The sequence below is a fragment of the Bombina bombina genome, chromosome 8, assembly GCF_027579735.1.
Source record: "Bombina bombina isolate aBomBom1 chromosome 8, aBomBom1.pri, whole genome shotgun sequence".
NCBI lineage: Eukaryota > Metazoa > Chordata > Amphibia > Anura > Bombinatoridae > Bombina > Bombina bombina.
In genome coordinates, this window is record NC_069506.1 from 57,133,208 (window position 1) to 57,147,868 (window position 14,661).

Genomic DNA, 14,661 nt, shown 5'->3' on the forward strand with positions numbered 1-14,661 from the left:
AGATCATAGGTTTTGAAACGGCCCAAGCGCAATTTCAGTGTAGGAATAACCACTATTATGCATATATACAATTAAGAGATTATTGCTTGAAACTTATAAATTTATATGGGAAAGACTGGGATTACCCAGCTTTACTACCAGTTTTTAGTGCATATAAAAACAAGAAATACTCTCTCTCACTCTTATATAGTACTATAAAACAGACAGAATATGAGGACCAAATGGCCAAACTTACACTTAAATGGAAGGATACATATTCCCCCAATATGACATCAGATATTATTTTAAAGAGTATCAAGGCAGTAGAAAGAGCTACAATGGCAATGACCTTGCGGGAACAGCATATTAAAATAATATGGATGACTTATATAACACCAGAAGTAATGTTTAAATGGGGGAAAGAAGGACAAAGCCAACTTAGTTCATTGTCTATGGGATTTCCCAAAACTACAAAGATTTTGGAGAATGGTATCATTTTGGGGAAACAAAATTTGTAATATTCAACTGGTTTTACAGGCAGAACATGTGATATTTTTAAGCTTTAAGAAATCAGAAGCTTTACATTGTAAAATATTTTTTTCAATGCTCATTATATTAAGCAGGAATCTGATTTTAAAAGGTTGGAAGAGCGAACGAGCACCTTCGCTTAAAACATTAAAAAATGTAGTACAGAAGCAATTTTTGATTGAGCAAAATGACATCTGGACTAATGTTGAAGTAAATGTTAGTAAGTTTTTTGAAAAATGGAAGTTTTGGATTAAGATCCAGGATAAAGATACTCAAAGGGAACTTATATTAAGGTTTGAAAACACCTTATATATAATGGAAAGTAGACTTAGAGAGGAGTGGTTATGAAACAGGCAGGGAAGTGAAGTTAAGGGAAATAATAAATAATATTACCCGTCACTATATAATTTTATGTTAAGTTTCTTCTTTTCTTTTTCTTCTTTTTTTTCTCCTCTTTTACCTATGGTACCTTTATTGTGTATATCTCTATATGGCGAAAGAGAGGCTAAAGCGATTGTAAGCAGTATGGCAACTGTATTTGTCTGAATGTTTCTTGATTTATAACAAATTACAAGCCTGTATAAATATGTTAAACTACGAATAAAAAGGAAGTCGGCTGAACAACAGGATTTTTTCCAATGTCACTCAGCAGTGCGGAAACTTTGACGTAGGTCAAGTCACCTATCTGCACCTATGTTATTAAAATCCAAACTTTTCCCACAAAATGCTTTAGCATGCCACCATACTGCCCATCATAATAACTGTGTGGTGCTTAAACACCCAGCAGGTGCATCACAGCCGCAGCAATTAGCCTCTCCCTTTAGAGAAGAAGCTGAAGTATGATGGACCCAGGAGCAGGATGCATGCTTTTCCCACTGTCAAATAGCAATCTCACATGAAACAAGCCCATAGAATTCAGCACGGACACAGCATGCAAATGGTCTGATGCTGGCACTTTTTCTCAAGTTCCCACTGCTTTTCTGGGCTGGACCAGCTTCAATACCAGTACTTTTTCCACGCACTGTTCCCGGCATTGCAGAGCTTACGCTGCACTAACTCATTATTGCTGGAAGCGCTGTGCTGTGTCAGCGTAGAGAGATGGCAGATAGGACTAGCTCCAGCTATCGGTGCGCTCACACCCAAGCTTCTGACTCATGACAACTGGTCACGATCCGTCTGTGATGTCAAAGGAAAGCAACACCAGTCAGAATTATGATTGGTTTGTTTTTATAGGAAGCAGTTGGAGCGATAGCTGCTGTAGATGCTTGTTAAGAGGAGGGAGGGGCAGGGGTAAGTATAAAACATGGGGTTATTAGACACATCATGTATATTATGATAAGCTTAAAGGATTTTTCTTTGCATAAATGTTTTTTAGCTGATCCATTTATATAACTTATTTATCTAATTTATATATATATATTTTTTTATTAACATTGTGCTGACTTTCAGACTCCTAATCAAGCCCCATAGTTTTAGATGTATACTGATGTCTACAGATTCCTGCTTGCTCCTGTTTGTCTTATGTGTCTTTTCATATGCAGGGGAGGTGTGAGGGGGAGTGTCTGCTGTTCCTGTTTTCCCAGCCCCTTGCATTGGGTATCCCAGCCTAACCTCATCAACAGTGCTAAATTGTGAGCTTCTAAGTAAGTTTTTAAAAGGTTTTATACTGGATTTTTAGATCAGCATCTGTGCATATTCTTCTTTATAGTAGTGTCTAATACATGCAGTTATACGACAATTGGTGTATACTGTCCCTTTAATTGCAATGTGTTGATTAACTGTAGAATAAAGCAATTTTGAAAGTGTTATAATATATTGTCACAGTGAAAAATTGCATTGCAAATTAACTGCAGAGAAAACAAGTTTGTTCCATTTTTAAATGGTCTCTTGAATAAACCTGTTGCCTTTGCTCTTGGTCTAACATCACATAATTATACGGTAAAAATGTAGTAATAAAAAAGTGCATTGCTCACAACAATGTCTTACATTCAGGAGTCACAGCTTTACAGACTGGAAAAGGCTAGGGGGTAGGGGTGAAAAAAAATCTTGAGAGCCAGTAGTCAATAAATGCGTTGCCGCTTTGCAGAGCTGCTCCTTATTTTACTGTTCTCTTCAAACAGCGCTTTGCTCTGGCTGCATTGTGTTAAAGGGACATGAAACCCCAAGTTTTTCTTTCATAAATCAAATAGAGAATACAATTTTAATCAGCATTCCAAATTTACTTCTATTATCGAATTTGCTTCATTCTTTAGGTATCCATTGTTGAAGAAATTAGCAATGTACATGGGAAAGCCAATAACACGAGGCATCTATGCGCAGCCACCAATCAGCAGCTACTGAACATATTTAGATATGTTTCCAACAAAGGATATACAGAGAATTAAGTCAATAAGATAATAGAAGTTAATCGGAAAATTGTTTAAAATTGCATGCTCTTTCTGAAACATAAAAGAAAAAAAAAAAGTGTGTGTTTAATGTCCCTTTAAGAAAAACTTACACAGTACAGCCAGAGCACAGCACTATTTGAAGAGAACAGTCTGATGAGGAGCGGCGCAGCAAAGTGAAAGCGTTAACAGTTCCTGCATGTGTCCCATTCTTTCTTCAGACATGCTGCATTTTCTGCGAAGACCTCAGATCAGAGCATGTTCTGCCCCGGAGGTCAGGAGCAGCAATGCACTATTGGTAGCTGGCCGCACATGTACACCGCTCTTCACTGGCTCATCCCATTTGTTCATCTAGCTCCCAGTAGTGCATTGCTGCTCATTTAACAAAGGATAACAAGATAATGAAGCAAATGTAATAAAAAGTAAAATATGAAAATAAAATAGTATGCTCTAAATCATGAAAAAAAAAAAAAAAATAGGTTTCCTGTCCTCTTGAGAAAAATGAATGTTAAAGGTATACTACCGTGATATAGTCGCTCTGTCTACTTATATTCTGTTCACTTCTTTGCCTTTTCCTTTGCTGTTTGAAATCCTTATGCTCGTGTCCGTCATCACATTCCTCATCTGTATTTTTGAAGACTGAAACTGGGAAGGTATTGTTCTCCATAGCCTCAGGAAGCAATGAGACGTTCTTGGGTTGTCCGAGATTCTGTAAAGATGTCGTCTCTTGAACAATTTCACTGCTTAGCACTGTAATCCCTTTTAAAGCTTCCTCTCCATCCGACTCTACCGTCTGCTTTAAATGTCCTCTGAATGTTTCAAGCGTGTTGGGCTCTTGAAAAAAGTCCTCATTTTGCTCAGCGGTATCAAAACATTTTGGTTGAAACCTTTCACAAACCTCAACTGCGTCAAAAATCCCCAACTCCTTTGAGGCAAGAAGGACTTTCTGAACATTGTCCTGGGAAAGAGCCAGCTCTCCAGTATACAAAAAATCCAGTACGAGTCCGATCACCTCTGAGAAGCTTTCATGAAGGATGATGTTGGGAGGGGTCCCATCTCCATATAGACTCTGAAAAAAGTTGCTGCTACAAGCCAGAATACTCCAGTGTGCTTTAAAATTAACCTCTCCAACTACCAAGGTAGCATCACAGTATCTTCCTTCTTCTCTCTGCTTGTTTAGTGCCTGAAGAACTTTGACGCTGTGTCGGACAAAGATATTGTCCATGGTCTGCAAAATAAAAAATAAAATATATAGCAAAGAACGTACAGAACTGATTTTAGCAAGATGCAAAGTAACAAAAAAAAGTTCACATTTAAAGGGATAGTGAAGTTAAAATTAAAAAACTTTAATGATTCAGATAGAGCAGCAATTTTAACCAACTTTCTAATTTACTCCTATTACCATTTTTTCTTCGTTCTCTTGCTATCTTTATTTAAAAAGCAGGAATGTTATAAAGCTTAGGAGCCAGCCCATTTTAGGTTCAGCACCCTGGATAGCATTTGCTTATTGTTGGCTACAATAACCAATAACCAAACATAACCCAGGTCTGAACCAGAAATGGGCCATCTCCTAAGCTTTAAATTCATGCTTTTTAAATAAAGATAGCAAGAGAACGACCTAATGCAGAGCAGCGCTATCAGTTCCTCCATACGTCCCATTCTTTCTGCAGACATGATGCATTTTCTGCGATGACATCTCAGATCACAGCATGTTCTGCCTAAGGTACTTAGGTAGGCTCTGGAGCAGCAATGCACTACTGGGAGGTAGCTGGTGATTGATGGCTGTACATAAATGCATCATCCCTTTATTACCCATCCCCCAGTTTTGCATAACCAATACCATTATATTAATATACTTTTTACCTCTGTGATTACCTTGTATCTAAACTTCTGCAGACCCTTATTTCAGTTTTTTAACAGACTTTTTTTTTAGGCAATTAGTGCTGACTCTTAAATAACTATGTGCGTGAGCACAATGTTATTTAATATGAAACACACAAACTAACTCCCTCTAGCTGTAAAAAAAACCCCTCATGCATTCAAATAGGAGGCGGCCTTCAAGGGCTTAGAAACTAGCATATGAGCCTACCTAAGTTTTAGCTTTCAACTAAGAATACTAAGAGAACAAAGCAAATGTGATGATAATAAAAGTAAATTAGAAAGTTGTTTAAAATGACATGCCCTGTCTGAATCATGAAGGTTTCATTTGGACTTTACTATCCATTTTACTACTGCCAAACAGCTTGGCTTCAGTATAGGCAAGTATAGCTTTAGCACTCAAATTAGTTATTTTAACATTTATTTTCAGACGGAAGGCTATCCCTAGGTTACACATTGGCTACAATGTTGCTTTTAAAGCAGGGGTCGACAAATTAGTTTAAAATTTAGAAGCCAGTAAGAATAATTGGGAGCTAGCCATAAAGTGTTATCTGTATATAGATACATGGGGAATTACCCCAAATGTTAGGAGCCAGGTGTAAAATTCTAGGAGCCAGTGGCTTCCTGACTTCTGGATTTGTCGAGTCCTGCCTGTAAAGAATGCTTATGTGTAGTAAAAAAAGTCTTTGCAATATACCTTCATAATCTGTCTTGCCTCCTTCACTATAATTGAAGTCGAATAATAAAGAGGTTTGAAATTCTGAGAACTGTTAGTGTCCATTGCTGGCTTCACATACTAATCCTTGGCACATATTTCCCATATATGGCTTCAGCAGGTCATTTTGCTAACAAAACGACAGTAGCTAGCAGTGTCTACTTCAGTAACAAGTCTGGATTGCCTCCACCAAATTAGACAACTGGTGGGTGAAAACTAGCAAACAAGGTGATAATGACTTCAATTCATATGGAAACTATTGCAAGACAGCATAAAAATCATGTATCTACGGTCCCTTTGATCCTCAAAATTACCTTGAGACATGAAACCCAAAATTCTTAGTTCATGATTCAGATGGAGCGTACAGTTTTAAACAACTTTCCACTTTACTTCTATAATCAAATTTGCTTTGTTCTATTGGTATCATTTGCTGAAAAGAATACCTAGACAGGCTCAGGAGCCGAGAGCTAGCTTGGTGGCTGCACATTTATGCTTGTTGCCATTGGCATACCAATGTGTTCAGCTAGCTCCCAGTAGTGCAATGCTGCCCCTTCAATAAAGGCTACCAAGAGAATGAAGCAAAATTGATAATATGAGTTTGCTATAGATACCTGTGCAGTGGTCACCTAGTCTAGATTTGGTAGCATGACTGTGGAGGGTGGTTGCTGCTAGTGTAAGTAAAACATTCTAGATGGATCCTGGGTTTACAACAAATTTGGCCACCATTTTGCTGCAAAATACGATCATATAAAAAATGTTTACTTTTTCGCAAACTTTGGGTTTCTCACTGAAATTATTTACACACAACTATTGCAGTCATAAGACAAAGGGTTGTAAAAGCTTCTCTGGGGTCCCCAGTGTTCATAAACAGCAGACATGCATGGCTTTGTTATTGTTTTTTGGCAATTATAAGGCTGCTAATTACAGCTGCGCACCACACTTCTGAAATTCCTGGCAGTGATGGGGTTAATCAGTTAGCTTGTAAGGTTAATTTTTGCTGCAGTATAGGGATTACCCACCTACCTGACTTCTCCTACCCCCTGAATCATCCCAAACAGCCCCCGACACTACAGGTCACCACCATCTTAAGTAAAAGTAGATGTCCACAGCACTTTCTTAATAATCAAACTTTTATTCCAAACAGACAAGTAACGTTTTGGGTTCAATTAACCCTTATTCATGCTTGTTTTAAAAAATTACAAGTGGCCATTAAAAGGCTTTAAAAAACTGAGCCAAAAACAAAATGTGTGGCTTTACTGCCATCTTCTGTTCAAAATATTGCATTACAACATATGTTATTTCTTGTAACTTAAAGGGACACTAAACCCAATTTTTTTCTTTTGTGATTCAGACAGAGCATGAAATTTTAAGCAACTTTCTAATTTACTCCTATTATCAAATTTTCTTTATTCTCTTGGTATCTATATCTGAAATGCAAGAAGTAAAGTTTAGATGCCGGCCCATTTTTGGTGAACAACCTGGGTTGTTCTTGCTGATTGGTGGATAAATTCATCCACCAATAAAAAAAATGCTGTCCAGAATTCTGAACCAAAAAAAAAAAAGCTTACATTACTTCTTTTTCAAATAAAGATAGCAAGAGAACGAAGAAAAATTGATAATAGGAGTAAATTAGAAAATTGCTTGAAATTGAATGCTCTATCTGAATCACAAAATAAAAAAATGTGGGGTTTAGTGTCCCTTTAACATAGTATACACAATGTTGCCAATATCATTTATCATAGTTACAAAGTTGCTTATACATTTTTGCTTTTATTTCAATCAATCACTTAAGCATTTATTTAAATCAATAATTTCTATTTTCTTAAGTTTATACCCTGTAATTATCATACCAATTAAAATATTTACATATTACCTGCTACAAGAATATAGACCGATCGTAATCCCTATTGAGGTCTCTAGGGGTTAAAACATCTAACTTGTGTATCCAATACATCTCCTTCTGCTTAAGCAGTTTTTCCCCATCAGCCCCATTTCTTTGTGGGGTGACACTGTCTATCACCTGCCATCTTAAAGGGACATGAAACCCATATTTTTTCTTTCATGATTCAGAAAGGGCATGTGATTTTAAACATCTTTCTAATTTACTTCTATTATCTAATTTGCTTCGTTCTCTTTATATCCTTTGCTGAAAAGCATATCTAGATAGCATCAGTAGCTGCTGATTGGTTGCTGCACATAGATGCTTGATGCGATTGGATCACCCATGTGCATTACTATATCTTCAACAAAGGATATCTAAAGAATGAAGCAAATTAGAATGTTGTTTAAAATTGTATTCTCTACCTGAATCATGACAGAAACATTTTGGGTTTAGTGTCCCTTTAACTGGCTAATTTGGTGACCGCATTTTAGAAAATGGTTTGAGTCTGGGGCCTCTTTGTTCTTACATTGTATATTTGAGCAATGTCGGCTCATTCTGTCCCTTACCATGCGGGTCGTCTCGCCCACATAGATAAGGGAACAGCTGCACTTAAGATATATGACAAACTTTGACTCACATGTGTAGAATGTATTGATCATTTATCTTTTCCCATTTCTAGTATGAAAGAAACAGTTCCCTTTTTACCATAGAGCTGCAACTTATCCACCCCAAACAGGGGTAGCATCCTAAGTTCTTTTTCCCCCAGAAATTTCTGATTATCCTTCTTTTTAGAACCAACATCAGTACTGGTTAAGTGGTCCTTTAGATTTGTATCCATCATATAGGCCATTAAAGGGGGACTTTTAAACATCTCAATTTCTTTATTACATTTCTGCAATATGTGCCAATGTTTTCGCACTTTTGTAGCTATTTTTCACTATGCTGACTGTACTGTGACACAAAGACTAGCCTATCTTCCTTCTCCTTTTTATCTTTTTTAGCTGATCCTTTGAGACTCTTCATGTGTTTTTCTAACTGACTATTCCATCATCTACTCTTAAAAGTTGACTTTTTGGGAGAGAATCAACTAATCTTTTAGGGTGGAAACTACTATAGCTTAATAGCGTATTCCTGTCAGCTTCTTTCTTATAGATGTCAAATGCAAGTTTATTTCCATCTTTGCATACCTTAGTGTCCAAAAATGTAATGGACTCCTCGCTATATTCAATAGAGAATTCAAGACCCCTAACAGCCGAGTTAAGCTCATTTACAAATTCTTTCAGGGTGTCTACGTTGCCCCACCATATGCCAAACACATCATCAATGTAGCGCCACCATGTGGCCACATACTTGATGAATTTTACATTCTCATAGATTATTTTCTCCTCTATTTTATTCATAAAGAGGTAGGCATATGATGGGGCAACGTTAGTGCCCATGGCTGTCCCTTTTATTTGGACCAATCATCCTGAAACATGACGTGATTCCAGTACAGAATACATCTATATAGCTCTTCAATAAATTCTACTTGTTTGTCAGTGTAGGTTTTATTTACTTGCAATACTTTTTTTATTACACCAATTCCAGTCTCATGCTTAATAGCCGCATAAAGGCTTTTCACATCCATGGTGTAAATCATAATATTTGCGCAATTTTTGAAAGCCTTTAAATGGCCACTTGAAACTTTTTAAAACAAGCATGAACAAGGGTTAATTGAACCGAAACGTCGCTTGTCTGTCTGGAATAAAAGTTTGATTATTAAGAAAGTGCTGTGGACATCTACTTTTTCTATTGCATTTGATTGGGGATATTTGACAGAGTCCCTGTCTTCATCGGCACTGGCACTCAGTACTGCTGCTGTTCAAGTTTGTTGTGATACCATCTTAAGTAATGGCAGCCTGTCTCCAATTTAGGGTTTTTTTATTTTAAGAATTGTATTTTATTATTTTATGCAGTGTAGGGATCCCTCATCACTCTCCAACCTCCCTGAACCCTCCCCTTCACTGCCAGTATCATTTTATAACTTTTTTTTTTCTGGAGTGTAGGGAACCTCCCTCACCCTCCCCTTGCAAATGATGGCTCATTTTTGTATTGCAGGGCCCCCTCCCCTCTCCATCCAAGAACACATTTCCCTCTCCCCTCCTGTCATTGCAGTGTAGGGAATCCTCTCCCTCCAGCGATGAGCTCCCATCCCTCCGACCAGCTCTACTACATCACTGTATAGATAGGCAATCTGGCTTCATTCAGTAAGGGAGCACGACAACGTCAACATATTATGTTGGGCAAAGTGATGTCTGATGTAGTAACTACGTCAAATTGGTTCAAGGGGTTAAACACAGTTAAAGGGACAGTAAACCTACAAACTAAATCTTATATAATTCTGCACATAATTTTAGAACTATACAACATTAGCTTAGCGCCGAGTTTATCAATTAAACTATTGCAGAGAAATATTTCAAAATGCAATTTTCCAGACCGCCGCACCTGGCTCTACTGAGCGGGTCTTAATTTGCATAAGCGCATTGCGGCACGCTGCCTAGTCACAGCCGACCCTATCGCGCCATTAAACTGAATGTAGCTCGCTCCCGCTCTTATCTGGTAGTGGGCTACATTCAGTTTAATGGCGCGATCGGGCCGGCTGTGACTAGGCAGCGTGCCGCAATGCGCTTATGCAAATTAAGACCCGCTCAGAGCCGGGAGCGGCGGTCTGGAGAATTGCATTTTGGAAAATAATTTCTCTGCAATCGTTTGATTTATAAACTTGGCGCTAAGCTAATGTTACATAATTCTGCACTATGTGCATAATATATAACATTAGTTTGTAGGTTTACTGTCCCTTTAAAGCCAGCTCCAAAGCAACAGTGCACTACTGGGAGCTAGCTGAACACAACTATGTAGCCAATGACAAGAGGCATGTGAGTAGGCACCAATCACCAGATAGCTTCCAGTATTGATTTGCTGCTACTAAGAATACATACACATGCTTGTCAACAGAGGGTACTGAGAGAAAATAAATCTAATAATAGAAGTGAATTTAAAAGTTTCTTAAAAATAATTGAAAATATGTTCTGTAGAGATGTAGCAGTACAAGTCTGTGGAGAGTGTAGTCCCATATATTATTCTGTGTGGTGCTGTAGCCTGTAGGGCCGTGAGTATATGCTGTGATGTCCTGTACCAGACAGATAAATAAAATAGACGAGGAAGCACAGAAGGTCCTAAATTAAAGGGATGTGAAAAATGATTGAGATAGAGAATACAATTTTACTTTCTAATTTACTTCTGCTGTCAAATGTTCTACATATCCTTCATTGAAGGTGCAGCAAGCAATGCACTACTGGGACTGGGAGCTAGCTGAACACACTGAGTAAGCCAACGACAAGAGGCAGATACGCGCAGCCACCAATCAGCAGTTAGGCCCCATTACGGTCTACTTTTCAACAAAGGATACTAAAAGAAAAAAGCAATTTAGAGGACAGACGTTAATTGGGAAGTTTTTTTTTTAAAAAAAAACTGAATGCTCTGATTGATGAAAATTGTATTTTGAATTTACTGTCCATTTAAACTGCAATAAAAAAGTAAAAATACAACAAAATATACTATTTAATGGGGGATATGTATTTAGCTATTTTTAATGCTTTGTAACATTTTACTAAATCTTGATCTTTTGACATTTAATTAGAAGCACTGGGTAAACAAAAGTGGTTTATACCAGCAGATTTCTGTTTCCAAACGAAAATTAATGTTCAACTTAAAAATAAAATGAGCTACAGAAAACAAAACATTTATATACATTTAACAGGCATTAAAAGTACTTAACCCATAAAACATGAATTTGACAGCTCTCTGGAATAAATGTTTGAATATATTGACCAGCAGTGAAGCACAGCTCGTTACTGTCACATATTAACCATTTGGCTGCTGCACAGTATATGGTTAATTGGTTATTCACAAAGAGACGCTAAAAAGCGTCACACACATGCGCTGATAAACAGCAGCTCCTGCTTCTCGGGTCCAGCTCGAGAACGCGGAATAACTAGGGGCGCGCCTAGGCTGCCTTGTGAACGCGCAGCTGTGGGTAGCTCTAATGAGAATCCCCCGCCAGCTAACGGTACGACACTCACCCAAATAATGCCAGTCACTGCACCAATACTGCCCGCCCGGGCGTCAGCTGCCCACCTAAGATGCGCACAGCTGCTTCCGGTGCCAAACGTCGCGAGAAATAGTCTGCTGATGAATGTTAGGCCCGAATAGAAACTTCGCTAAATGTGTTATGTCGCCACCTGGTGGTCATTGTAAGAGTGGCACGCAATATAAAAACAGAAAAAATGGTGCTGGCAGGTTGCTAAGGCGACAGCCATCTCTGAGTTATTCTCTCTGCACGCCAAGTATCACGTGACGTCACTTGCTCTTGCTAATGAGACAGGAGGAGGATGTCGCACAGTGCGCCATCTCAAAGTAAATACATTCTTCCTGCAGACATACCCAGCTCTAACTGTTTGAATGGTGTGTTCATTTAATTTCCGAATGGCAATAAACATTCAACAATACATTGTTCCTCCCCTTTAATCGTTTAAAGGGATATGAAGCAGTTTTAAACACCATTATAAATTATAGTATTACATTTCTTCTCTTTGTGTCTTTTGTTGAAAAGCAAGGACGTAAGCTCAGAAGTATGTGCTTGTCTGGAGCACTATATGGCAGCATTATTCAAGAATTGTATCCATTTGCAAGATTGGCTAATAATGTCACATGATACAGGGGCAGAGAAAATGGAAGTAACTTTAAAATGTGTAAAATAAAATGTACTCATTTGAAATACAGACTTAGGGCCTGATTATAACTTGCTGGGATGGAGATAATTCATGGAATGTCTTTGGGGACTTTTTAATCATTATTTTGTAATGTATGTGTCTCTACTTGACATCCAGAACTCTACATATAAAGGTAAACCGTTTTAAAGCTAAAATTTGACTTTATAAAATTATTTAAAGGGATCTCGCAGTACCAATGAAACTGCTTAGAAAGTGTTTCCTAACTCCATTCCTCAGGACCCTTAACAGACCAGATATTCATTATATCTTAACTAAAGCACAAGTGAAATAATAAGCTGATGTGTGAGTTGATTATTTCACCTGTGCTCTAATTAAAGTGATGGTAAATCCAAGCGTTTAAAAAAACACTAGGATTTACCATCAATAAAAATAATGTTGAGTTTCATTGATCATTTATTTAAAAAGGGTGCTAAACTGGGGGGGCGTGTCCGTGCAGCGTTCTGGTTAGGACGCATTTTCTGAGGGCTCCGGCAGAGATATTGATAATCTGCCGATTATTATTAACAAACAGCAAGACTAACATCCCACTACATCGCAAAGTCACTTCCAGTGACCAGGCATTTGATCTCTTGTCTGTTTATATGAATCCGGGGAATCAGATCGGTACAAAGAGGCCTGGGGCGGCGGCCCACTGTCAGGCATACACCTCCACCCCCCCCCCGAGAAGAAACAAGGTATCGGCGCTGTCGGTATAATCCGACTTGCTGAAGTTTCTTGACTCTATAACAGTAACGGGAAAGAAAGCTTTATTTGGGGACAGCAGTACTGGAGCATTTTCTCTCTCTTGTTGCCTCGGAAGACTCCCGATATGGCTGAAGTGTGTTCTATACTGCAGCCTGATAATCAATTAAGGAAAATTGAGCTCCTCATGCAAAAGTTAATAGACAGGGCACCGCATGACTATCTTCTTCAACGCATACAAGCAAATCTGCACAAGCCCTCAGGAACAGAGAATCTTGTTGTTACAGCGCCTCTGACTCAACAGGGTTTGCCGGAGATCCAGCATGGCCGTCCGCCATTACAGAAAGCACTCATGGAGCGCAACAACGAAACCTGGTTGTCTGAGCCACATTATGTATAGCTACTTTAGCAGCACAGTAATAGACAAATCCAGGCACAATGGCATTGGTCTCACAAAACCCTTTCGTTTTGATCAACAAAAGACAAACTAACCTTAAAAATAAAGTAGCAACCTGTGACAATCTCTTTATTACAGATCTAACCCACTAATATATAACCCATATTCCTCTCAAATGTGGCCTTTAAGATACCCTTTATATGTCTCTCCCCTCCCTCCATGTAAGGTTAGTTAGATATACTCCAGAAGGCATTTAAAGAAGATCTAACTTGGAGTATACCCCCATGCTCCTTTTGTAGTATATAACTAATGCTTCCTAATTTCATATTCACTCATCTAAATATAGTATTGCCAACGAGATAAAAATTTTACTATAACATAAAGAATAAAACTGCTTAATTAAGAATTAACCCCTGAACATGATATATCATTTTAGCCCCCTGACCTCAGATCATACACAATATTCCCACAATTATTTGAACATACCCAGCCCTCCCCCATAACTTATTCTTACACCATAATAAGCTTTATCCCCTACTTATATGTGGCTCAGCTTTAAAATTTATAAGTATGATCTAGAGTTAAAACACATATGTTCTATGTTTCTCATATTATAACTATTGATCTCGCTTAACTCCAAACTCCCCTCATATCTCTATTTATCACCTATAAATATGTTACGACCCAAGAGTGGTCTACATAACCAGATGTTGAGGAGCAATGAAAACATACACTGTATTTAAATGGTTCCTTCCAATGATGAAATGAATGTTCATAAGCGTGTCTCACACCTTTTTACAGTTTTTTCAAAGGTTTATTGTGACAAAGCATTTTACTGTAACAGCTTTGATGTATGTATACATTCAACTTATGATGTGTATGTCTAAAGTATCAAAATAAAGCTCTTTTGAAAAATAAAAAAAAAATAAAATAAAAAAAAAAGGGTGCTAAACTTACTTACCCTGTCTGTGCCGTGGCAGTTCGCTAAAGTCAGAGCCTCTGGCCTCCACGGCAGAGCGCTCTTCTTTAATGAGGTGTTGTTTGCACCTCTAAACCAATAGCTTTGTATCATCTGACAGTGTTAGAGGTCTAAACGTCACCTCATTGGTAGAAGAACGCTCTGCCGTGGGCGGTCAGAGGCTCTGACCTTAGCGAGCTATCGTTAGGGTTGCCACCTGTCCCTTAAAATACAGAACACTTATAAGTTGCACATGCTGCAGGGTGTGCAGGGAGGAATATGAATAGTGCTGTCCAGAAACACAATACATGTTCCTCCCTGCACACCCTGCAGCATGTGTAACTCATAAATGTCCAAGAAAACATGGCTGAGGTGGCAACCCTAGCTATCGTGGCACAGACAGGGTGAGTTTGGCACCCTTTTTTAA

General features: G+C 38.2%; 1 protein-coding gene across 2 annotated transcripts in view; it reads right to left on the reverse strand.

The window, feature by feature from the left end:
- The window catches only part of LOC128638435 (telomere zinc finger-associated protein), a 93,175-nt gene extending 81,620 nt beyond the window's left edge, over nt 1-11,555 (reverse strand). The window contains exons 1-3 of one of the 2 annotated variants that reach the window (XM_053690385.1): nt 11,488-11,555; nt 6,096-6,214; nt 3,415-4,119 (exon numbers count right to left, since the gene is read on the reverse strand). In XM_053690385.1, coding sequence (XP_053546360.1) covers nt 3,415-4,116 — 702 coding nt within the window. In that variant the 5' untranslated portion in view covers nt 4,117-4,119; nt 6,096-6,214; nt 11,488-11,555. The remainder of the gene's footprint in view (nt 1-3,414; nt 4,120-6,095; nt 6,215-11,487) is intronic. The other variant, XM_053690386.1, reaches the window with a different exon arrangement.
- Nucleotides 11,556-14,661: the final 3,106 nt, after the last annotated feature.